The sequence below is a fragment of the Lotus japonicus genome, chromosome 1 (assembly GCF_012489685.1).
Source record: "Lotus japonicus ecotype B-129 chromosome 1, LjGifu_v1.2".
Lineage (NCBI taxonomy): Eukaryota > Viridiplantae > Streptophyta > Magnoliopsida > Fabales > Fabaceae > Lotus > Lotus japonicus.
In genome coordinates, this window is record NC_080041.1 from 122,998,029 (window position 1) to 123,023,494 (window position 25,466).

A 25,466-nucleotide genomic window follows, 5' to 3' on the forward strand; every position below is an offset into this window, starting at 1 on the left:
AAAGCTGCGGTTAGAGAAAATCCACGTCAATTAATGAAAGGGCCTCCGTTTGGTCAACTAACGGAGCTTAACAGAAGGGGTTGGATCGCACGTTTTTGAAACGTTGGGGTGCCTGACCGCTACGTTTAAACACGGGGGGCCCCGATAGCACATTTCTGAAACATCAGGGGCCCAAAGTGGAATTAAGCCAGGAAGATATATAGAAAGAGAAATTTAACAAACAAAAGATAAACGTAAGAGGTAAAGGTTGGTATCAAGGGTCTATGAGATCTTTAATTGTCATTGGTCAAAATCTTGGAGTCTTGTACATTCCCTCGCCTATCCAAGAATGATTTATGCCACATATTTGTTCTCTTGAATTTTATTTTATTTTTGAAAAGATATTTGTTCTCTTGAATTGACATAGTACGTAGAAGAGAGATAGGAAAATTAGGATTTAAATCGGGTGAAAGAAAATATAAGTGAATTTAGATTTAGGCAATGTAGCTTTGGTGTCTGAGGTAAAGCACAAAAAGAATAGTAGTGAAGTACCTACATATCCATATATAACTCTAAAAAGCTATATGATAAAATCAAATTTAATCTAGTTGAGTGAAAATAAATCCACTAGCAACTATCCCAAATAAATAAATCCTAAGAGATATAAAATCATAGTTAAACCGGAAATTGAATGAACGGCAGTAAACAAAATGTCAAAATATGTTGTTGTTGGGATGAGGTTGAACCATGCTCCGCGCCTGACCGCGGTTGGACCTGTGAGCCCAATATGCCTTCTTTTTAATGCTTTTTGGGAAATGACCTTTTCCCTCTCTTTCTTGCCTTTTCAACTACTTTCACCTACAGCCAATATAAAATACATTAAAGTGGAAATATATTCAAAAAATATATGTAAATAAACGAGCTAAAATATTCCAAAATGAATTATGTGATGGAAAAGTCTATTTTATTTTTGGTACAGGAAAAGTCTATTAAATGCACACACATGATTATGTCACTTTTTTTTTATAAGCTAAAAATGCATTAAGCAAGCACATGATTAAGTCACTTATAGCTTTAGTTAAACATGTCACATATTTCACCTATTCCATAATATTTCTGACTGCCATGTTTCATCATCTATGAAGAACTATATAAATACACAATTTATTGAAAGTCTAACATGTAATTATCACAAAAATATGTTTATTACACTACAAAAAAACTTGTTTTTAGTGGCATAGTATTTGTGGCATTTACCAAAAGATGCCACAAACGTATATTATTCTGGCATTTAATTAGAATGCCACTAATATAAAAACGCATTCCTAGCTAGTTAGCAGCTATTTGACAGCAATTTTCTAAAGTGGCACTTAATTTAAATGCCACTAATTTAAAAACGCACTCCTAGCTAATTAGCAGCTAATTGATAGCAATTTTCTGAAGTGGCACTTAACTTAAATGCCACAAATAACCCTTTTCAATTTTAATATATAATTTTTTTTTAACTTTCACTCAATTCCAAAATTTTAAACCAAAAAGGAAAAAGAAAAACCTTACATATTTCCTCTCTCCTCCTCCACCAGTGCCCCGTCCTTTTCTTCCCCCTTCTTCCTCTTTCCCAAACCCTAACACCACCTTCCGCCATTGCACCACCGCCATGACGGCAATAATCGCCACCTCCTCTCCTCCTCTGCCGGATCCCTCAACTTCGCCCACAACTACTGGATCACCATCGTCCCCTCCGCCACCTCCTCATCAATCTCAGCGGCACCACCATCATCTCCGTCCTCGTCGTTGGCCTCATGATCGCCTACATCCTCAACTTCCTCATCGGCGTCCAATTCAAACACCGAGAATGAAGGTTCGCGAAGGTGGAGATTCTCGTGAAGGTGATAACGAACACAATTTTGGCATCGAGGTTTGCGTGAAGGTGATGGAGATCGCGTGAAGGTGACGGTTCTCTCTGTTTCTCTCTCAGAAATTCTGGATGGTAAGTTTATCGATCCAAAGTTTCTGGAGTTGGTTCCTTGCTAAATGGTCTTCTGATGCATTTGTGTGTACTTTTGGAGGTTAGGGTTTGCGTGAGAAGAAGAAGAAGCAAAGGTGAATTCAAATGCTGGAAGAGGACTTGGTTGACATCAAGTTTCTGGTGAATTCGGGCCCTTCAGGTACTCCTCCGCCGCCACCGTCGATATGCTTAAGCAAAGGGTTGTCTCTGATTGGCCCAAAGGTTACTCTCTCTATCTACCTACCATTTTGTTCAAATCAATTTCAATTTCTTGCTTGTTTGATTGATTGTGGATTGGTCAATTTTTTTGTCTGAGAACAATTAGCAAGTGTTTTTTAATTTCAAATGCTCGCAGGTCAAAGATAGGCAATAATGAGTTTTTGTTATGCTGTATCGATTTTCTTTTTCATCTTGTGGAGACACTTATCTGTTTCTATATTAGTAATCGCTTCCATGTATAATAGAAATTGAATCTTGTAAGTGATTATCAAAATTCAAATATGAGATATTCTTGGTTTTCATTTAGTTTCACTAGTTATACTCTTGTCCTGTGTAGATAGTTGTTTATGATAAAAGCTTTAACCATTGTGCTAGAGATGCTTGGGAGTTATTCCAATCAACTGGATTTGAACCACTTGTGACCTATGATTGTTCAGTTGTTGTGATTTAATGGAATTTCAATGAATTTATTACTTTTGGGCTTAGCTGCTGATTTTCCAACTGTTTTGTGTTGCACTCTTTATTTTTTGAGCTAGTGTTGCAGTCTCAGTTGTGTTATTTAGTAATTGGATTTCTAATATATTTGGTTATGTTGGAAATCCTTTGTAAACCTACCTAGCATAAAAGCTTCTAACATCATTTGTCATCACCCTTAACAAAATATTATAGTTTAAGAGCGTTCTTGAGATGAGATAAAAATGTTCACGGTAAAGAGGAAATTCAGTTCACTTTAGATGATGATGCTTTGGTAAAAGCCTTTGATTAACTCTTAGATTAATATACTACAACTGATTGACAGAGTACTGTCAAGAATGATGGTGGTGAGGCAAATAAGGTCATGCATGATTTTTGTCTTCATTCAGTATCCTGCGCCTATTTTTCCTTACTTTTGAAGTTGGATTTTCCTTGGTGATATATATGCATCTGTTAGTTGATCCATGAAACAGGGAATCATGTGGGTTTGATTTCGTGACAATGGAGATTGTTGATAATGCTGATTGATGTCCTAAGTATCTAATATATGTGTACTTGAAGGGCGTATCATCATCGTGGAGAAGGTATATATGTGTACTTGAGTAAAGTCTGATTTGGTCTTTATGTTCGATAGAGTTTTGAAAGTTTTATGCTTCTTTCCATTGTCAATAGGTCCTACAAGGTACTCTTTCCAGAACCATTGCAGTGTTGAAAGTTTTACTTGGTACGGTGCAGCGATTGGAATGGATAATAATATTGAAACTGATTATACTGCGGACGAGATAAACCATTGCAGTGTTGCCCTATTACATGTATTCTTTCGGTGATAACTTGGAAAGAATAGTTGATAAAATCATTGCAACTCTTTTATTGCAGACACCCATGGTTAGCTATGTAAATGTGCATGATGTGTTAGAAGGAAGAAGAAGTCGAGCTAAGGCTTCGTCTTTAGATGAGTCTTCTCAGGTAATTTTTTTTTTGTATCTCACAATTAGCAGATTGGGTGTTTGTTTTTACAAAATTTGTACGGTTTTTATATACTGTTGGTAATACATCTATCTGAACTGTGGAGTATTGTGTTTTCTTTTAGATAAAGTGTGCTGAAGTGTTTCTATGTCTCAAAGGGAGCCTCTGCCCTTGGGTTGTATGTCATATGTTTTTAAGTTTATTTAAGTTATGATTATTATTTTACACATGTAGCCATACTAATTTTACTGTATTTTTGTGCTGCTGATTCAAAATAAGTTAAGTTAATGACATGCTATCAATTCACCCAAATGACATGTAGGAGCAGGTGGAACAAGAACTAACTCAAACCAACAATTTTACGATGAACCGAATGAAACAACTGATCATGCAAAAGGATTTCACTAATGTTAGTGAGGTTAGTCATGTTTGCCACTAGTTTGAAAATTTAGTTTTGAATCCTGAATGTTTTCCTTTCTATTTCTCATTGAAGTGATTACTTGATTGGGTCCTTGCATCCACAACTATTCTCTCATTTCTTATTTCTACTGTTACGAGTTTACTATGTTTTTTGTTTGTCTCTAAATTTCTCTAAATCTCTAAATTATTTCATGTCATATTCAACTGTGAATTCACTTTAAGGGGTTGTGTTCATCCGCAACTGTTTATTTTCATGTCTTATTTCCGCAAGGGGCTGTGTTCTTAAAATTCGAGCATGATGTGTATAATCGATCTCGTTGCATAGATCAATAGTTCACACACCTAGCATTAGTTATAACATCACCTTAACCCTCTTCCCCTTGTGTAGCTGATATGATAGATTGGATTGAATTAATGGATGAGATGGATGAGTAGAGTCATGCATGTCAGTTAGGCTTCTAGTTCGATCTCAATGGAAAAAGGACATAGCCTACTCTATGGTTTTTTTTAGGATTTCAGCTACTGATTAGAAATTTGACATATGCCTACTCTTTTCATTGCAGGGTCAATTGATGGCAATATAGATACAATGAAGAAATGTCTTAACAATATTTGAGTCTTTAAATCTTTATATAATTGGTTAGCTAGTGTTGGCTGTTTACATATATCTTCTTCTAATCGATTTATGTACTTTGGTGTTTCAATCTTTATGTACTCAAATTCAGATGCTGGAACCATATATGTCCTTTCATGTTCATGCCCATTTATTTATTTTTCTTGTGAAGGTAGAGCTTATATTGATTGTTAAGAATATTTTCCTTTAATTAATCATTTTCTTTATAAAAGATAACAGGATTTCAGCTACAAAGTATAAAAGTATGAATATATAAGTAAATAAAATATTATTGATAAAATGAGGCATATATGTAGTTTGTGGCATTTAAAAAGATGCCACTTTCAATTTGTGGCATTTAAAAGATGCCAATAGCATTTGTGGCATACAAAAACCGGCATTTAAGCAAAAAATGCCACAAATCAGTTGTGACACCTGTAATAGAGGCACTTAAAGGTGAATGCCACTAATAACACTTGGGGCATTTAATAAATGCCACAACTTAACAATATCAATGCCACTAAAAATACATTTTTTTGTAGTGTTAAATTAAAATTATAGGCATGCCCACTATAATCAAATTAAAGCTACTAAATACAAAGAAAGAATACAAGTCATGAAAGAAATTTCATCTTCTTGAAACATTTTGTTTTTTAGTTAAGAAAAATATTTAGAAAAGAGATTCTTATTCTTACTTACTTTGGGATATGATCCATTTTCTTCACCCAGTTTGGAATTTTTGCAAGATGACCAAGCCTCCAGGTTGCAATCATCATCTGAAAGATCCATCTTACCCTGCACTTCTATTTGTTGTTGTTGTTCAGGTTGCTCAGAAATCATGTCATTGTCATCTTGTTCTTGTTGTATCCTTTTGTTCTTGGTCTTGTTGATGGTATGACTTCTTTTAGTTTGAACATCCACCCCATCCAATACCTTTGGAAGTTTATGTGAAGATGTAGCCACATCGGAAGTACAATCATATCTTGGTCCTTGTGAAATGGCTTTCTTAGTCTTCATCTCATCTATTTCCCTCATCATGTCAGTCAAATAGTTATTCTTTCCAGGCTTCTTGTGGAAAAAAACCCCAAAGTCATTCGACTCTGAAGAAAGATCTTCAGTTGTATCATCAGTTACAATATCTTCTTCAGTAACAACTGTTTCTTTCCTTAAACCTATATTGGACTCATTATGAACCTCAAAATGAATCTTATCCTTGTATTTGCGAGTGCTAATATCATGCTCCTTGTTAGAAATTTCATCAACTTCACAACCTGTCGGCAAAGGAAAGTGGTAAGAATGAAAGCAACTTTGGTTCTCATCACTTCGAATCAGGAATACTTGCAATCAAAGTTGATTCTAACTATGTAATACACTCAATTTAGTCGAACTTACCTCGTTTATTTGTATGCTCTTCTTGCATGAGGCCTTGACCAACTTTTGGTGATGGAACACTTGACACTTGAATACTACAATTATTCGTCGAGCCAACATCATTGTCTGAAGAAAATAAAGGAAATGAAGCAACATATTGTAACATAGTAAACAATATAACTTTATAAAATATCTTAATGTTACCTGTTGTTCGCTTGAGGAGAACTTCTTGATCATTTTCTCGCTCATCACTTAATAGTTCGCAATCACTGACATTGTTAAAATTCATAAATTTATTAAGGTCATTTTGACTTCTCTCAAAAATATTGTGAGGAATTGAAGCTTTATGAGTTCTATAATTGTCAATTGTATTCCTATGATTGCAATCAAATTTACATCTCGTCCTAGAAATATTGACATCAATTTGGTTAGACATCATCAAGAAGGTATAGTTGTACTCAAAAAAAATCAAGAAGGTATAGTAAAATAAGTGAATTGAGATAATAATCCTTGATGTAATGTGTTCTTGAATAATAACAGATTTTTCATTTAAAAAAAATTAAATTAAAGTATTGTAGTATAATTATGAAACTAAAATTTGATCATACATGATAAGAATTAGATGAATATATGGAATAAGCTTACCGTATAGACAAATGTTCATATTGACTTGTATCAGCCTGGACATTGTATTGAGAGAAATCTATATAGATTGAGTCGATCTTAATGTATGATCTCATGTATTTGATCACAATAAATTAGAATGCCCTTTAAAATTATTCTTCAAAACTATGGTTCCTGACTTCCTGTGTTCACAATCAAGACATAAGTTATTTAAGTACAAATTTAGCATGACGACTTAAAAAATATTATAATTTAAAATGGAAAAAAAGGTGTGCAGCAGGCCCCATAAAAGGCAAGAGGCAAAGAGGCGCAAGTTCGAATCATAAACAACAAAAGACACACCGAATAAGATGCAAATAGTTGAAAATCCCAAGAGAACCAAACTTCCAAAAAACCAATCTCAGCAACGTCTCAATTTGCTCTGCCTCACCAAGCAGAAGTAAAAGAAGTAGAGATAAGCGTCACTGACACTGAACCCCAAGCACCCATAACTGTGTCGGGCAAAAGTCGCATCACCACCAAAGAACCCAAAAACCACCGCCAACAAAACCCATTGAAGATTTGAGACTAGAGTGCCTCTATATCAGCGCCATCACAACCAGCGATCCTGACTCCATCACAACCACGAAACCCCAGTCACCCTCATTGACTACGAATGAACCAGTCCCCCTTAGAAAGAAACACAGAAAACAAAACCAGAAACGTTCCAGAAGCCACAAAGCCCACGACAACGACCTCCCGTAAACGTTTTAGAAGGCAGGACGAGGCCAACAAGCTTTATTAACAAGAAGAACTTAGGGCAAGGAGAAAGGGATAAACGAGTTGCCGTCGCGGAAGGGCGGCTGCCACCCAGCCGCAAACACTAAAATTCAATGAAAGACATACAAAGCGTGGTTCATACACAATGTTGTTAATGATTAATATATTGTATTAACCGTATACATGAACACATCAACCGAATCAATACAAACTGATAAAATCATATACTCCCTCCGTTCCTGAAAGTTTGTTGTTTTGCACCATTTTTCAATATCCCAAAATGTTTGTTGTTTTAGAAAACCAATGCATTTTTTGCTAATTTTTTCCACCTCTACCCTCATTTAATACATTTTCTCTCACTTATCACCTTTCATATTAACCAACCACAACTCTTCTCTATTAATTACATTCTTCTATATCTAAGTATAATTTAATAGTTGCACATCATACTAGTAAAATTAAATAAGGGCAATCTAGTCAAATTATGCTATCAATAATTATTTTCTTACTCTTTGTGCCACAACCTTAAACTACAAGCTTTCTTGAACGGAGGGAGTATATAATAAAGTAACCAAAGGAGAAGCGAATTTGTTAACTATAAACTAATTTTTCACATAATTTTAATTCAAGTAATTGCACGGGGCAAAACCTATGTTACTATTTCAATGTTTTTTTTAAAGGCAAATAAGTACTTGTAATTGTATATAACTATATATATAACAGTGGAGCAAAAAATAGTGGTACAAGGGGTACCACACCCATTACAAGTCAAAACAGAGGCCAACCAAACAGCAGCCTAAGCAGGGGATCAAAACCCAGAAGAAACAGGAAAAGAAGAGCCAGTAGAGGCAAAAAAAAACAGAGCCGCAACCAGATCGAAAGAAAGGGTCCTAGCTTCCGATTACTATTTCAATGTTGAAGTCACTAGCCAAGTAAAAACTACAATAAGAAAACATTTCAATCTAATTTTCCTATAGATCTAATTAAATCATTTTCTTTGATATATTATTGATCATAATAATTTAAAATTAAATAATGTACCGGCGCAGATGACTTTCAATTGCTAAGAGTAGGATTCTTCATCAACAGTCGAGTGACATGTAATTGGCTCCGCCACTGAGTTCCTAAACAATAAACATAAAATAAATATATAAATATGAATGAAATATACATAATCATATAAAAAATATTATTCAAAATGTTCATTTTGTAAAATGGTTTATGTTTTTTCAAAAAAAAAGTAAAATGGTTTATTTTATAATACTAATAACTAGTCTCTACTAGTTGAGTTAACCGAGTTTCTTACAAATCAAACATGTTACTTATATATTTAAAATAATTGATTTATTAGCCAATTTAATGGTCTATAGCCATATATATATTTTTGTTTTGACTATCAGATTCAAATAAGGTCAAATAGTATTTTTCTCTTGAAATTTGATTAAAGGTACCACAAATTCAAGGTTCAAACCTCTGCGCCTAGCTAGTAAAATTCAAGTTGGTGCATGGGAAACACTCCCTAGAGAGATCTCATGGCCCTCATGAGGTTTAAGAAATGTAAGAAAACTATAAAGATACAAACTCTTTCTACAAAATATATCAATTGCTAGATATTTCGTGTACCGTAAATTTAAAGAGAGAAAGAATAATTATATATCGAGACTAAATCAAGTTGTTGATCTTAATATAAAATCGCTTTGGGTATGAATTATCAAATAAAATTAATCTGAGTTAAGATTGTATACCTGTTTAGATTTGCAAGAACGGCTCAGCTACGCACTCATTGTGTAGTTAGGTCTCCATGTAGTTTAATTTGTTGTAAAAATTAGCGGCGCCCTCACTCATTGCTAGAGACGTTTAAATAGGGTTACTCTCTACGGTATAAAAAGTTATTTATTCGTGGAAATGGGCCAAGCCTAACCATTTTCTTAAGCCCATGTTCAAAATCTAATTCTATTACTTGATAACGTACTATTTTTGAGACCTAATATAACCTTTTCAAATGCTTGACCTGATTTAAAACCCTATTAATTTGTAGAGAATTTTTTTAATATGTTAGTAGACCTACATCAAAACAGGCTAATACAATAAACATATAATTTCACTACAATAGAATAACTAAAAGTATATAATACATTAAAAAAAAGTTTGTTATTTTTTCAAGTAAATAGGTTTTTCTACATATATAATCATTTTTTATGGAATAATATATTAATTGACAAACCAAGAGCATGAGCTACAAGATCCAGTGGTGTAACCCATCGTTCCTTGATATGATGGAAAAGAAATCGCAAGAGGTTCAAGCACACATCATTACATTATTAACTTGCTCTTTACGTGAGGAAAAAACGATTTTGTGAAAAGTTGTTGTCTGTAGCTTGCGGTCATGTGTTACAACTTCTATCTCAGGTGGGCTTTTGCCGGTCTTCAAAGCATTTAATTATCACACTTAAAGAATCTATTTCTACCATAATGCTCTCGACACAAATCATTGTTAACTTATTTAGAAAAGAGATATAAGGCTGGTTAGGCCTAATATTGGACACCTATTCCTACCCTTAAATTTTGACCTATTGAAATTTTATAAATTTTCTTTTTTGGGTCGCAGTTTTTTTTTTATAGTTTGGACACTTGTAGTGACTCATCTTATCATGGGCTATGTAGATTATTCGACACGAATAACAACTAGAGCTCTCAATTTAGCCCACAAAGCCTAACCCACCCTTAGCCCACGTGGGTTAGGGCCAAAAAGCCCCACATAAAAAAAGTCATATGGGCCAAAAGCCCTCAAAAGCTCTCTAGGCTAGGGTTAGTCCATGGCCCTAAAACTTCAAATAATCTCCTCTCTCTCTCTCCCTCTTTTCTGACCGTAAACTCTAGTCTCGTCAAGTCCTAAACCCTAAAATTTGTCTAAATTCCTAAAATCAACCATAAACCATAAAATTGACCCAAACCTAAACTCAGCTATAAACCCTAAAATCAACCTGACACAATAAAATTGACAACATAGCCTAAAATCAACCTTAAACACTAAAATTGGTCATAAACCTTGAAATTGACCCCAAAAACTAATGTCAGACCTAAACTCTAAAATCGGTCCAAAAACAAACAAACAAATGGCCTGAACTTCATGATTGACAAAAATTACTAAAATCGACCTGAAACCCTTAAAATCAGCGCCAAACACTAAAATCAGTAACAAACCCAAAAAATTTGGCATCAACCACTTTAATCGATCTGAAACACTTAAACTGACCCTGAAACCCTAAACTCGGCATGAAACCCTAACATCGGCCTGCAACCCTAAAATGGCCCTGAAACACTAAAATCAACTATAAACCATTAAAACAGCCCTAAAATCGATCATAAACCGCAAAAATATGGTCAAAACCCAAAAATCGAGTATGAACTCTAAAATCTCCTCGAAACCTTGAAATCGGCTCGAAACCGTAAATCGGCCAAAAACCCTGAAATCGGTCCAGAACCCTATAATCAGCCAAAAAATCCCCCCAAAACTGGCCTAAAACTGAGAAAACATTTGAAAACCCTAAAATCGGCCAATACCCCATAAATAGGTCCGAAGACCTGACAAGATATCCTTAGATAATGTGTGTGAATTTTTTTCACTTTATTGAGAATCAATTCTTGTAGAATCAAAATTTGTATGAGCTTCTGGAATGGAGTTCTCCGTTGAAGATTAGTTGTAACATGATTCCACCATAATCACAATAATTGATTTTTAGTTCCCCATAAACGATGTCAATGGTTCTTCTAGAAATTGAGGATGGCGCTCCTCTGTTCGAAGGTATACGGAGGTGACTGTGATGATGAGTGCAGCAAGCCAATGTGAATCCACTACAAGGGATCTACCTTCTAAAGACACTTAAGTTAGTTTAAGATCAAAAAGAATATCTCAAAGTCTTAGAATAGCAACATGTAAGCAAATGAAAATGCTTAAGTTATGAAATGATCAAACTTTAAAGAGTTCAATATGGGAGGCAATGAAAGTGTTTAAACTTTTTTGTCATTATAAGTGGCTTCTGAGATAGTAATTTTACTTGAGCAGTCTTGAACCATTAATTATATCGGCATCACCTTTACTTAGCTAGGTATTTTGACGAGTTACGACTTAATTTTGGTTGTCATGTCAGCTGACTATTATCACGACATTTACTTGGTTGTGAATCCTCTGCACTGATCGGTCTAATGGTTATTTGGCTCGATCATATCATAATAGATACATTAATAGGCCACTACAAGGAAAGTAGCATTTAGAGGCGGACATTCTGCTGTGATTTCAAGAAAACCGCCGGTGTAATATTTTGGTAGTAACCTCGTTCCTGCTTCTAATATAATTTGATCTTCAAATTGGAATGAATGCTTGCGTGTTCTAACTAATTGTGGCGGTGCTGTGAAGAAATGATTCAATGTAACCTCGCTTTACCTGTGCCATCATTCTCTTAGAAATGTTGAGTGCAAAGATATAGTGCAATTTGAGTGTACGTTTCAATCTTTTCTCGAACATTCAGTGCATACATCCTACATCTTGGAAGGAAAAAGAAGTTTCTAGATAATCTAATTTTATTTGACATTCGATAATTCAATGAACAAGGGTAAGGCAGTGCTCAAGCTTTTCACTATTGAAGAATTAATCATTACAATTCAAACCGAAGTTTCAACCATATCTTTATCATTTTCAAAAAAAAAAAACATATTTTTATCACCTTTTCAAATTGATCAATCGAAAGTCAATAATCATAAGACTTAATTACACTTTACTTTACATCCACTAGTTTAGTGAATCTTTAATTTCAGCCTCGTACTTTAGTATTTCAACTTTATTCCCTTAGTTTAATAATTTTGCAATCTTAATTCTCTACTCTCTTTTTATGTGAGTTTGGTCTGCAAAATTTATTTATTGCACAATTTTAGTCCTTCAATTGTTATCGTCATATTGTGCAAGTGTGGTCCCACCACTCAAATACATCAAACAATTATCATTATCTCTAAAGCAACCTGTCTTTATTCATGTTATGGTTAACCATTATAAAATTTAATGTGTATGTACTGATAGTTTAAAAAAATTTAAATAGATATCCAATATCTCATTAGCAAAATGATCCTCATCGGGTCATCAATTCACCATAATGGGGTTGGCTAGGGGTTAACCTTCCAAACACACCAAATTGTTTTGGCCCACCTAGCGTAACTCAAAAAGAATAGGGTTGATGATGGGATGCGCCGGTCAAGTTTGTTTTTTTTTTTTTTTTTTTACTTTTAAAGGTTTTTTTTAGATAGGAAAATGTTAGTTGTTAGTAATGTTAGTAAATTAATTCTTTCTTAGGGTTTGAACACTGGACCCTTCACCATTTATCTCACTCAACCCTTATGTCTCATAACTCTTACTCTTTAGCTAACCCTCAGGGACTACTTTTAAAGTTTTTAACATTATTATTATTATTATTATTATTATTATTATTATTATTATTAATTATTATTATTATTATTATTAATTTTTATTATTAGTGCGATTATGAGTATATATTATTGAATATTTTATTCCTATTACTAAGCTATCTCAGGTGGGGTTACATCGACATTCCACTCGTTTTAGACATGTCAACCGTTAACCGCATTGTTTTGAGTGTAATCACTCACAATTCCTATTTTTATTTTTGGCATGCACCCACCAGCCCGTTGTAAAATGGGAGATGCATTATCCAACACACTACTCAAATTTGGAGCGGATGACCCATCTTAAAAGGTTTAGTTGTGGGCGAGACCGGGTTGACCGATTTTGGCACCCTTATGTCTCAATATAAGAATGAGTACATTAAGTGTATCTAGTCCAATCAATAACTCTAAACTCAATATCTTGATAGATAATTATCAGATTGAGTTTAATAACGTACACTATCTAAAAAGATACATAAACCACAAAGCAATGATTTTTTTTACCGCCACAAAGTGTAAAGCTATTGTTGACTTTACTACTTCCCACTTTATGCATGCAGTAAAAAATCGTCAGAATAGTGAATGTCTGGTATGGTTGAATAAACGTGGTCTAGATATCAGATTGATGAAAATATTTGGAGAGGGTCAATACACAAAACAAGGAAGAAAGAGTGCTGCCTGAGAATTTAATTTAATTGTGGTATACCTTCAAATTTCAAACTAACTTACTAAATTATGGGTTGCGACCCGCTAGCCCAACGATCTTTTTTTTTTACTTTTAAAGTTTTTTTTATAGGTCAATGTTAGTTGTTTAGTAATGTTAGTAAATTAATCCCTCCTCAGGGTTCGAACACTAGATCCTTCACCCTTCATCTCATCCAACCCTTATATCCTCTAACTCTTACCACTTGAACTAACTCTCGGAGACTACTTTTAAAGTTTTTAACATTTTTGCATTATTATTATTATTATTATTATTATTATTATTATTATTATTATTATTATTGTTAGTACTTATTGAATATTTTATTCCTATTATTAAGCTATCTTAGGTGGGGTTAGATCGACATTCTCCTCGTTTTGGATAGATCAACCGTTAACCGCATTGTTTTGAGTGTAATCACTCACAATTCCTATTTTTATTTTTGGCATGCACCCACCAGCCCGTTGTAAAGTGGGAGATGTATTATCCAACATTGTTCCTAAATTTGAAGTGGATGACTCATCTTAAAAGGTTTAGCTGTGGGCGAGACCGGGTTGACCGATTTTGGCACCCCTATATCTCAATATATATAAATATATAATAACAAGTTCAATAAGTGTACCACCGGTTCAATCAATAACTCTAAACTTAATACCTTGATAGACAGTTATCAGATCGAGTTTAATAACGTACACTATTTTAAAAAGATACATAAACCACAAAGCTGTGATTTTTTTACCACCACAAAGTGTAAAGCTATTATTGATTTTACTACTTTCCACTCTATGCATGCAGTAAAATACCGTCAGAATAGTGAATGCCTGATGTGGTCGAATAGACGTGGTTTACATATTGAATTGATGAAAATATTTGGAGAGAGTCAATACATAAAACAAGAAGAAAGAATGCTACCTGAGAATTTAATTTAATTGTGGCATACCTTCAAATTTCAAACTAAAGTACTAAATTATGGGTATATCTAGCATGGAACATGATGCTTGTTTGGTGCGCTTTTAATCAGCTAGAAAATAAGTTATGGCATTTCTTTGATAATTTCCTAATTTACTAATCAATAGCTGTTAGTAGTTAATCAGTTCGATATATGACTGAACTACATATTCTAATTATGTATGTGATAATCCCCTCAGTTTACTCGCCTGACTCACTTCTGGGTTTTGATCAGACAGATCGAAAAAGTGAATATTGGATAGGAATTAATTAGGACCAGCTACTTAACAAGTAGAAGCATGATGTTAACATATGGTCTTCAAAGTTAATGATTTTGCTTCATGCATGAATCAAGCCGTAGATTTTCTTTTCTGCATTACATTATGAGAAGCATGCATGTATTTATATTATTACACCCATGATATGATGAAGTCGGAGGATATCATTAGAAGACTGAAAGGTATAGAACTATTAAACTTAATATCTTTTGATTTCACATCATTATTAAGTTATAACCAATGTTCAGCCAATCGAATCAGTCATTAAACCGGTTAACACATCCGTTTAAGGTTTGAGATCGACCGGCAGCACCTATTTACAATATTTTAAAATTATTTATTATATATGCGATATATGTAAACAAGATATTAAGAAATTTAGACTATTTAAATTCAAAATTATTATAGGTTGTTCATTATATATTATTTTAGAAAGCAAAATTATATTGATATAATAATGAGAAAATTGACAAGATTCACAACCCTCCTCCAAGGGATCAAAAAGAGAAAAAAAAAACCTTAAAGCCTAAGAAAAAAACAACCCAAAGATCATTACCAAACCCCCGAAAGCCCACAAGGCAGAACTAGCCCCGGCAGAACAACCCGAAAAATCCCAAGGCCTAAGATAACCTCCAGCAAAGAGCAACCCACAACCGCAAGAAAAAACAGAACCAGAGAGGGGCTAGCAAGAAAAAATGGCAGCACACCAACACCCATGAAAACTGGAAACAAACCCAGAAATGATCAAAGCACACCAACTACACCGCTAGGGATCTCCGTAAAGTCTCGGATGGGTAGCGATGAGATGGTCAGCAAAGCTCTGAATGACTTCCTCATCAGAACCGCTGGGGACGACTCCAAGTTGTTTGACAAGTAAGAAGTATCTACGTGCTCTCGTCAAAGAACGAGCAGAACCGCGAGCATCCGGAAGAATCAGAGAAGAAACCAACTCCGTTGAAACCTCTACCACTGGTACCACGGCAGCATCCTCAATCTGAACCACTAACGCCTTCTGCTTTCCCCCGCCAAGACTTTCCTTGGCCGACCCCTCCTCCGCCGCTCCGTCACCGCAACCACCCCATCATCTATTGGATCCTTGCCAACACCATTACAAACCAAAGAAAGAGGAGAAGAACCCAAAGAAACGTCACCAGTAGAGACAGGGGAACTCACCCCCAAATCTGGAAAAAGGGCCGCAAAGGGAAATAAAAAGTTAAAATATTTTTAAAACAAAAAAAATAAAGCAATTTTTTTTAGTATTATTACGTTCTTGAACGATTTCACCGGTTCAATTCTGATTCTAGTTCCCATTGATAAGAGCAATTTCCTAGACCGACTATTGGCCAGGCTTTTGGTCCAACCAATCAAACCGGCTTGTTCGATGATCTGATTTTCTCAACCTTAGTTATGAATATATATATGTGATATATAATCATGTGATACAAGAAACAAAACTTGCTCACCTATCCTTTTTAGATTATGGTTTAATGGTTTATTGCTTCATGGATTCCCCTATTTAATAAATATTTATTGGCTTTTGACAAAAAATTTCATGATTTTCCACTAAAGCATCATTTTTTTAAACCACATCTATATCATTAATTCATTAAGACAATCTTGTTTGAAGTAGGGCCATAGTACTACTATTTTGACGGCAAAACTCTCTCTATCAAGTAACCAAAGACCTTTTTGCTTAAGCTAGAAAATTATCATCACGCCAATTGATTTACGCGATTGATGATATAAGACATCATTTGATCCGTTTAAGAAAGTGTCATATATATATAGGCTTAAATATGTTGATGGTCCCTATAAAATAGGGGCCCTTTGGTTAAGGCCCCTACAAATTTTTTTGGGTGGAATAAGCCCCTAATGTGAAAATAATATATAGTGATAAGCCCCTGTCGTAAGGTTCTGCTATATTTCTGATGATTCTGCAAACGATTATATTTTGTGAAAATTATTCAATTAAAGAGGGTGTCATGTAAGTAAATGAGGGTTGAAAAAAATAAAAATAAAATAAAAACCCAAAGTAAAAAACCCAAGTACATTTGGGGATTTTACTTGAGTTTTTTGCTTTGGGTTTTTATTTTTTTAACCCTAATTTACTTACGTGGCACCCTCTTTAATTGAGTAATTTTCAAAAAATATAATCCACATCAACGCCGTTTTCAAAATCATCAGAAATTAAACAGAACCTCACGGCAAGGGCTTATCACTATATATTATTTTCACATTAGGGGCTTATTCCACCCAAAATAAATTGTAGGGGTCTTAACCAAAGGACCCCTATTTTAGGGGGACCTCCAACATATTTAAGCACATATATATATATATATATAGTCATGTGATTATTCAATTGGTAATTTATGGAGGAGCCTGCCAAGTGATTATGATACAAGATTTAGTTTTTGTGATGAATTAAATGGACTCAGGAGCATAGCATGGACGCATGACATTGGGATTATTAGATGATTCCATCTCTCTTGTGGGAATGCCAGAAGCCATATCCACAACTTGACCTAGTAGCATCTAAAGTTGGAATTCAAAACATCTGATTAAACTAATGCTAGTTGATGACGGAAAGTACATATCCAGTTTACTGATACATTGAACAAGGCGAAAAAACTTGATGTTTGAGTCTTTGAGACCCTTTGCCCGTTTAACATCATAACTGTTTTTATTAATTGTCAAGTTGCTGCTATAATGATTCCACAATTCATCGTCATATGATGCTATAATAGGGGAAAACTAAGGATTGTTGGCACTTAGTCAAAATAATAGTAGTTAACTAATTCCCTTCGAAATTGTATACCCATCTTCTAATTAGTCATTGTTAATTTTACTTAATGTGTTAAATTTTTATTTCATTTTATTTTTTCTGATTCCGTGTCTGATAATGGATGACATGACTCTGATGGAGTACTTCCCCAAACAATGTTAACTAGAACTCTCTAGAAGCTAGCAGAGCAAAACTAAGCCACAACTTCAGAACAAGACTAAGTGTTATAAATAAGGACATGCACTAATCTTAGAAATTTTGATGACACCCTCCAACCTTTGCTAAATTCCATAACTTGACCTTGTTCAATTCCAGTCACCTCATAAAATCAAATCCTCATCTCTAAAATTAGTGGCATTTTAAAGTGTCCACAGAAACCACAACACATCAAACCAGATTAGAACCCAGACGTTTCTTTGACCATATAAAGATTGAAAATGATGAAATAAGTGAAACACATCATTTGAAAGGACACATCAAAACCTGTAACCCACCCAAAGAGTACAGCATAACACACACAAAGATGAAAATTAAAGCTGCAATGACAGAATAAGTGACAACAAGATTCCTACTGCTAAACTGAAACCAAGAAACATAAAACAGATCCCGGGGATTAAGGATATTTTAGATGGATTTTATCAGGAGGAACTTGTCATGATATATAAAACCATAATTTTTATGATACTTATAATCCAACTCATCCTCAAACTCTTAAAGACAGGCACCTGAATATGAAAGAGAAATAAGTCTCAGAAACTAATTATGCAACGACTAATTAAGAAATTTTATTCAATACTGATTGATTAGATACTTGTTAATACTAGTTATAAGTCTGAGATTTGTTCTGCTATTAAGGGGTTGTGTTTGTAATAGTTGTTAGACTGTTAAGAATTAGAGAGTCAGCTGTCAGTTTGTTATGAAGTTACAATAGCTGAATAGTTAGTAGTTACCTTCCTACGAAGAATAGTTAGAAGTTAGGGGCGTTCAAGAATTGGATTAGTTGAGTGGATAGTTCTAGCCTCTCAAATGCTAGAGATTTGTACACGTACATTTTCATTCTTCAATAAGAGAACTATTTTCTCTGTTCTGTTCTCTCTTTTAATCTACTTCTATTTGATCATGTTTTTATCAATTAGACAGAGCCTTTTACTGTGATTCTAAGCCACAAACAACAAGCTGGCGCGGGTGGTGATATTCGCATTGTAGTGTTCCCTGGGGACTAGTCAAAGGGCCAGTGCACAGCCCGCATTGGCACCAGGACTGCAGAGTGTGGTAAGATGTTAGGAGTCCAATTGCAAGGTTTGAAACTTGAGTCTAACTCTCCGACCATCTGCATTTGTCCCCTACATCTCGAGTAATTAGGGCTTCAAGAACCCTCTCAAATTTGAAATTTATGCTCGATATTCTCCATTCCTCTTGCATTTTACTTCTTTCAACTCTTGGATGGAAATCTGAAACAAGTTGATAAGATCCCTAGGAGAACCATATCACATCAACTAATTGTTATAGTTGGAGAGTCAAATGTCTTATAAACCTCACAATTAAAAGTATGAAATTTTAATGTGTATTAGTAATTTTGGATCGAACCGAATTAGACTATATAAATCATGTTTAAATTTTAATAGACTAACTCACATGTAAGTTGGATTATTCAAGTTGTACCTCTTAAAATTGTAAGTTCGATTCTCGCAATCTCATTTTTAATTGAAACAAGTTTGCTACATCATATTAATGTTTAATGTAAGAAATGTACATAATGAATGAGTGTGTTGATAAAATGTTTTGGGGAAGTAAGTTAGCGTTAGCAAAGTTGTTGCCACCGAACAGGGCATTAGCGAGTGTTTATATGAGTAATGTTTCATCCACACCTCTTTTTTGAGGTGGAGAGGTGAAATTGTGAGAGAGATAGAAAGAAAAAAAAAGTAAGAGAGTGAAAATATGAGATGTGATAGATGATAAGATGAGAGATATAGAAATAAAAAGAGGTGGAAATGAAGTGTTTAAAAAATGAGGTGTGTATATATCATTACTCTTTATATGGAAACAGCAATAACGTAAAACAAAAGGCTTTCACAATGTTTCTTCTAATTTTCAAGTGTCATGACAATGATTCCTGCTGCTTGACATGCATCACACTCACTCAGGAAAAAAAATCTAAGCCTAGACTTTCTTTACCATTAATAAATTCATCGATCCCACACCAATTTTTCATCCTTCTACCCCTTCTTTCCATTCTAAATTCCAAAAAGGCAAATGGGTCCTATGCCCATATTCTAAGACTTTATTTAAATTCAAAATCATCCACAATAATTAATCATGTTCGAGCTAATTCATATCTTAAAAGACGAAGTTCACCCAACAAAATTTTCTTTCTCCAATTCACAAGACTTGACCTAATGAATAAAGATAACCAATTAAGCAGGTGACACTTCGAGCCGATTCAAATCTTTGATCAAAAGATGAACAAAACCGACTTAGTGTACATCTCTAGTCAATCATCTTCGATCCGATGCAAATCTTAATAGAGCTATCAAAAATAATTTTCATGCACAAGTCTTAACCTGAAACATTGATTAAGATGAATTAAACATGTACTTCTTATACCAACCGTCGATTCGTAAATATATTATTGATTAATTTAAAGAAAGAGGGAAAAAGAAAAGGTGGGTAACGAAGGTCATCTAAATGACCCTGCACACTGAATCATAAATAAGGTATAATAATAACTACTAGTTTTTATTTGATGCAACGTACATTTGAGTTGGTTGAACCAAGACATTTACTATCTTGGACAATGACATACAATGACCAGCACTGCCACTTAGACCCCCAATCCTTTTGTCCCTATCTATCATAATAAAATCCCCCCCTCATCTCCATCGCCTCCTTCATCATCATCATCATTCCTTAATTTTCTTTCACCTCTCTCTCTATATCACTTCTTGATTTAGCTTCCATAGCCACAATAAATTCACCTATCATCAACATTCTCATTGTGGTCAATTTCTTCAATGAGGTGAAGATGTTCATGATGCATCATCGTGAAGAAACATCCAGCAAGAGAACTAATTTGATGGTAAACGTGGCGGCTTCGACTTCCAAAGATAGTGGCGGTTTTTGTTCATGCATGATAAGGTACTCAGTCTTGATTCTGGTTCTTCTCACTTTCTCTATTCTGCTTCTGCCTTTGGTGTTGCCGCCTCTGCCGCCGCCGCCATTGCTGCTTCTCTTTGTTCCGGTTTTCATCTTGGGGCTTCTGTTTTTCTTAGCGTTCTCACCCGCCACTATTCCAAACATGACTTCAGTTGCTTCTTGAGGAGTAATTAGTTAGCTGTAATTACCCTTTTGAAATCTATGTATTTGCATGTGAGTTTTGGAAAGAATAAAGCAGTAATGGAATCTGAGTTAATTAATTTCTTTTCTTTCCTAAGTTTCGTACCTCTGAAGCATGGGTACGTGATGTTGGGCCGCGTACCCGTACCGGGTACGTACCCGGTACGAATACGCTACGGGTACACGTACGGTACGTACCCGGTGCGTACCCGTTTCACAAAAAAAAAAAAATTCCAGGCCAAAACGACGTCGTTTTGGCCATTAAAAAAAAAAAGAAAACCCAAAACACGTGAAAACTGAAAACGCAGAAAAAGAAACAGAACCTGAGAAGAGGTTCAAGGGTTCACGAACGGAACCAGAGAAGGAAACCAGCGCCGCCCGTCCTCTCCTCCGCCGTCCTCTCCAGCGTGCGCCGCCTCTCCACCGCCGGCCACCACCGCAGGTACCCGCGCTCCTCCACATCATTTTTATGTTGCTTTTTTCCTTTCATTTGTTCTTCCTCTGCTTTGTTGAATTTGGTTGAATGGTTGATGCCTTGGGTCAATTTTGATTCTGTATATTGCTTGCATAGTGGTTGAAGCTTGTCTATTTTTTGGTGGGTCTTGCATACAAGCATTTTTCTGTTTAGAAAGTTCCATTTTGTGCAAGTTTTTAAAGCTTGATTGGATAAATTGGATTCCCTTGTTCTTTTTTTTTTGCATAATTTATTTATATTTAAATATTATGTATAAAAAAATATATATATCTAACGTACCCGTACCCCCATTTTTTCAAAAATCGCGTACCGCGTACCCAATACCGTACCCGTACCGGGTACCGTACCCGTACCCGTGCAACACAGTTTCGTACACATTTGAGATATATTTTATTTGGAATTGGTTTTATGAGAGCGCACGCTCCAAAGCATAATTTAGTAGAAGCTGTGTGGTATTTACTTTAGCCTGCTTTTCTAACCTCAATGACCTGGTGTGTTAACACAGATAAGTTTATCTTAACACTTCATCAGTTTCATTTTTCAATTAAAATGAGTGCAGAAGAATCAAAATCTAATGTAGACATCCACTTGTTCACCAAATGGAGGGTGTTGAATGGAACAAATTAAAATAGCTTTGTGATCTGGACAACGTATAAGTTTGTAACTTGGTATAAATACAAAACTATTGTAGGTTTTCAATCCTTCAGAATCACTTTTCACCTAACAAAAGCTTATTTTAGCAGCTTTTGACAGAAATCCTGCTTTTCAGATAAAAAGTGCTATAACAGTTTAAAGTGTGTTGACGTAAATTAAAATGGTATCCAAACACAAATATGAGTGTTGATCAGAATAATATTTTCTAAATTATTTAAGAAAAGAAAAAAAGGGGAATGTAGAATCATAAATAAAGTATAATGTTTTGGGGGATGTATTTGACTATTTTGTATCTTGAATAGGTCTTATGAATTTGGTAGTTGAGTTGAAGTCTTTGTAAATAAATCTGGGAACACGATTGAGCAATTCACTAACGTTTAGTCAATAGAGCCCATAATTATGCCAAATGTCCATTGTCTCCATCAACGCAATCAAGACTTGTCTTTTGAATTAAATTAAATAATTAAATAGAGTACAACGTAAGTTGTTGTGGGTCACAAAAGATGGCATGTATTTTTAAGAAATTACCGCTGAAAATGAAAATCAACATTTTCGGAGAGTTGGTCAGATCCATAAGAGATTCACATAACCTTTATTTAGCATTTATCCCACCTCTTAATCATGAGATTAGAAGTTTGATCATCATCAATGAGAATATAGGAAGCTTTATAGTGAACAGTTTACTGTTTAGTGTGAGTTTTATTGTCAACTGAATTAATCACTGTTTCGGGGAGGGATACTCCAATAATGAATTCCTCCAATTTAGCTCTTCAATTTCATACATGTTGACTTGGTGTGCTAAAGACTTGTACGAACCAGCGGTTGTTGAGACCCTAGGCTTGCGTTGGTGCCATTGGCTAGAAACCTCAGCTTTCAAGAATTCGAAGTTGAAACTGACTGACTGCCTGCAACTGTACCCAACTTGAAACAGACAGCCCCCTTAAGAACTATCTAGCATCGCTAGTGCAGGTTTGCAAATTTCTCTCCTCTTTCTTTAGGATTTGTAAGTTAACTAATTGACGTAGAACAACCAATGTTGTTGTTTGTTATATTGCCTATATGACTTTTGATTACGAGGATCATGTTTGGGTAGAATCTGATCATCCTAATACAGCCTTATTGATCCATCAGGATGCTCTTCTTTGTACTGGTATGGGGTTTCTACCTTCTAATTAATGTAATATGAAAATTTTGTTGTTGTCAAATGTTATTTATTACTAGTAAATAAGTCCATTGACCAAGGCTTGAATATGATCACTCACCTTTCATTACCCTAAGAGCATCTCCAATGGTAGGAACTTATTTTGGGACTTAACTCAATTCTTGTGGGCCCAAATTGCCACATAGGATTTAAGACACTCATAAGGTCTTCATGCACATTTCACTCTAGTGGTTGAGATCTTATTTTACTTTTGTCTGGACCCACAGTACCCAATATATTTATATTATTTATTTCCCTCCCCAATTTTCACTTTGATTATGATATTGAAGGAGAGAGAAAAAAAATATTATTTTATTTAAGATCCCACATTTGAGAGTACCCGAGCTAAGGCACGGACATGCCATGTAGGATAGTTCCAGTGGTGAGATCTAATAAGATCCGGATCTTATTTTAAAGTCCTAAAATAAAGACTCCATTGGAGATGCTCTAAGCTCAACCAAGTGAGTTACCGTTCCAATACTGTAAAAGGGCGGACTTATCAAACAAAACAAAAAACAAGAAAAAGACTTGTAATTGTAATTTGTAACCCACTAGATGTAAAAGTAATAGAATTGCTGAGAATGAAACACATTAACTGTACGTCGTCCACATTTACAGCTGAAGTAGCTAGTTTCATTCTTTTGAGGCATCTTTATTGGTATTGAATTTAATGTGTACTTTTTAGTTACCTTTTACCCATCTCGGTAATACTGATACTGATTCTTCATTTCTTTATGTGGTTGAAATTTGCTGATCCAGAAATTAAAGTGTATGCCTTTGATTTGAATTGAATTCCTCTGCATGCACACAGTATTCTGAGTAGCTAGCTAGCTTTCCAGAAATACGAAAGGATCCAATGTAGCGTGCCAAATCGGGAGAATGTATAATCATTGTTTCTTTCACCGTTGTTTTACCACTTGTCCCTAGCTACATCCTAATGATCTTTTCATTGGCTATAGAGGTTAAACGAGTATTGCTTCATCCACAGTAGCTTTTCGATCCTTTCGATCATATTTCCATTTGTATCTCTTTTCTATAAGGTTAAACGAGTGTTGATTGTTAACGCAACAAAATTCGGGTTAAAAATATATTATTTTTGGTTTCTAAACTATGAATTTAATTTTCACCGATTTGAATTTCTTAACTTATTGACATAAGATTGTGATCCCTCGAGCTATTTTAGTGATTACGTGCTATGATGACATGAAGCTTTTTTTCTAATCAATACTTCCTCTCTGTTTTAAAATGTAATTTCTTTTAGACTTTGTACTGTATTCTAAAATATATAAGTTGTTTTGCAAAGCCAATACATTTTTTTTCTCTTTCTTCCTTATATACTCTCATTTAATATTATATCTCTTAATTACCACCTTCAATTTTCACCTATCACAACTCTCACTATCCACTTAACCAATAATAATATTTCTCTCTCCTTAAACAATGTTCACAACCTAAAACAACATATATTTTGGAACGGATGGGAGTAACATTTTATTAAACGCTAATGTGTAATATATAGAGGGATGAAAATAAAAGAAGTTAGTTTTTCATCATCTCCGATCATGTTTATACTCAATCATCTAGATGTATTTTTTACTTTTGGTAACATTGGTTTATACAATGAGCAAAAAATGTTGCTTAAGATGTATCAGAAACAATTTGTACATGTTGTCATAAAGGGTTCGATTGGACAACACAATTTTTCACTACACTAAATAAGAGTTATGCATTTTATAATAGGATCAGTTATTACTTGATAATTATTGCATATTCCACACAATATGCTATATTTTTTTATAATGTTGTCATAGAATATGAGAAATTGTTACCAAAGAGAGTAGGTAACATTAAAATGAGACCGTCAAAAACTGTTGCGTAAAGTTTAAAAAATATTTTTTTGTGTCTATGGCTACTTTTGAATTGTTACAAAAAGAAAAAAAAAACTGTCACAATGTCTTCATCCTCCATCATAAATCACAATCAAATATATGTGATTAAAACACCGTAAAAAAATAGAATAATCACCCTCATCCTAAAATTCTCTAGTCAAAAGTTGTCACTATCTCCAACAAAACCCCAACCATACCAGAGTCCAAGCTAGAGCTGTCAAAATGGGCCAGCCCGGCCCATATGGGCTGACCCGTAACGGGTTGGGTTGGCCACGGGTTGGGTTATGTCAACCCGGATTTAAATGAGCCAGAAAAT

General features: G+C 34.6%; 1 protein-coding gene and 1 long non-coding RNA gene across 2 annotated transcripts; one reads left to right on the forward strand and one right to left on the reverse strand.

Annotated features, from left to right (window-relative positions):
• Positions 1 to 666: 666 nt before the first annotated feature.
• LOC130723511 (uncharacterized) lies at positions 667 to 6,339 on the reverse strand. The gene is made up of 4 exons (XM_057574589.1): positions 6,255 to 6,339; positions 6,072 to 6,176; positions 5,379 to 5,950; positions 667 to 837 (listed from the first exon to the last, which is right to left on the reverse strand). Exons 1-4 carry the CDS (start codon positions 6,337 to 6,339, stop codon positions 778 to 780), a joined length of 822 nt encoding a protein of 273 aa, XP_057430572.1. The 3' UTR covers positions 667 to 777.
• Positions 6,340 to 20,213: 13,874 nt separating this feature from the next.
• LOC130730113 (uncharacterized) lies at positions 20,214 to 24,369 on the forward strand. The gene is made up of 2 exons (XR_009016247.1): positions 20,214 to 21,373; positions 22,827 to 24,369. It is a non-coding gene; the product is annotated as an uncharacterized LOC130730113 (long non-coding RNA).
• The last annotated feature ends 1,097 nt before the right edge of the window (positions 24,370 to 25,466 follow it).

Coding starts and splice junctions, on each gene's coding strand:
- LOC130723511 (XM_057574589.1), bottom strand. CDS start 6,339: ATGAATTTTAACAATGTCAGTGATTGCGAACTATTAAGTGATGAGCGA. Junction 6,177..6,254: donor TCTCCTCAAGCGAACAACAG/GTAACATTAAGA, acceptor TATTTTCTTCAG/ACAATGATGTTGGCTCGACG. Junction 838..5,378: donor AAAATGGATCATATCCCAAA/GTAAGTAAGAAT, acceptor TATTGGCTGTAG/GTGAAAGTAGTTGAAAAGGC.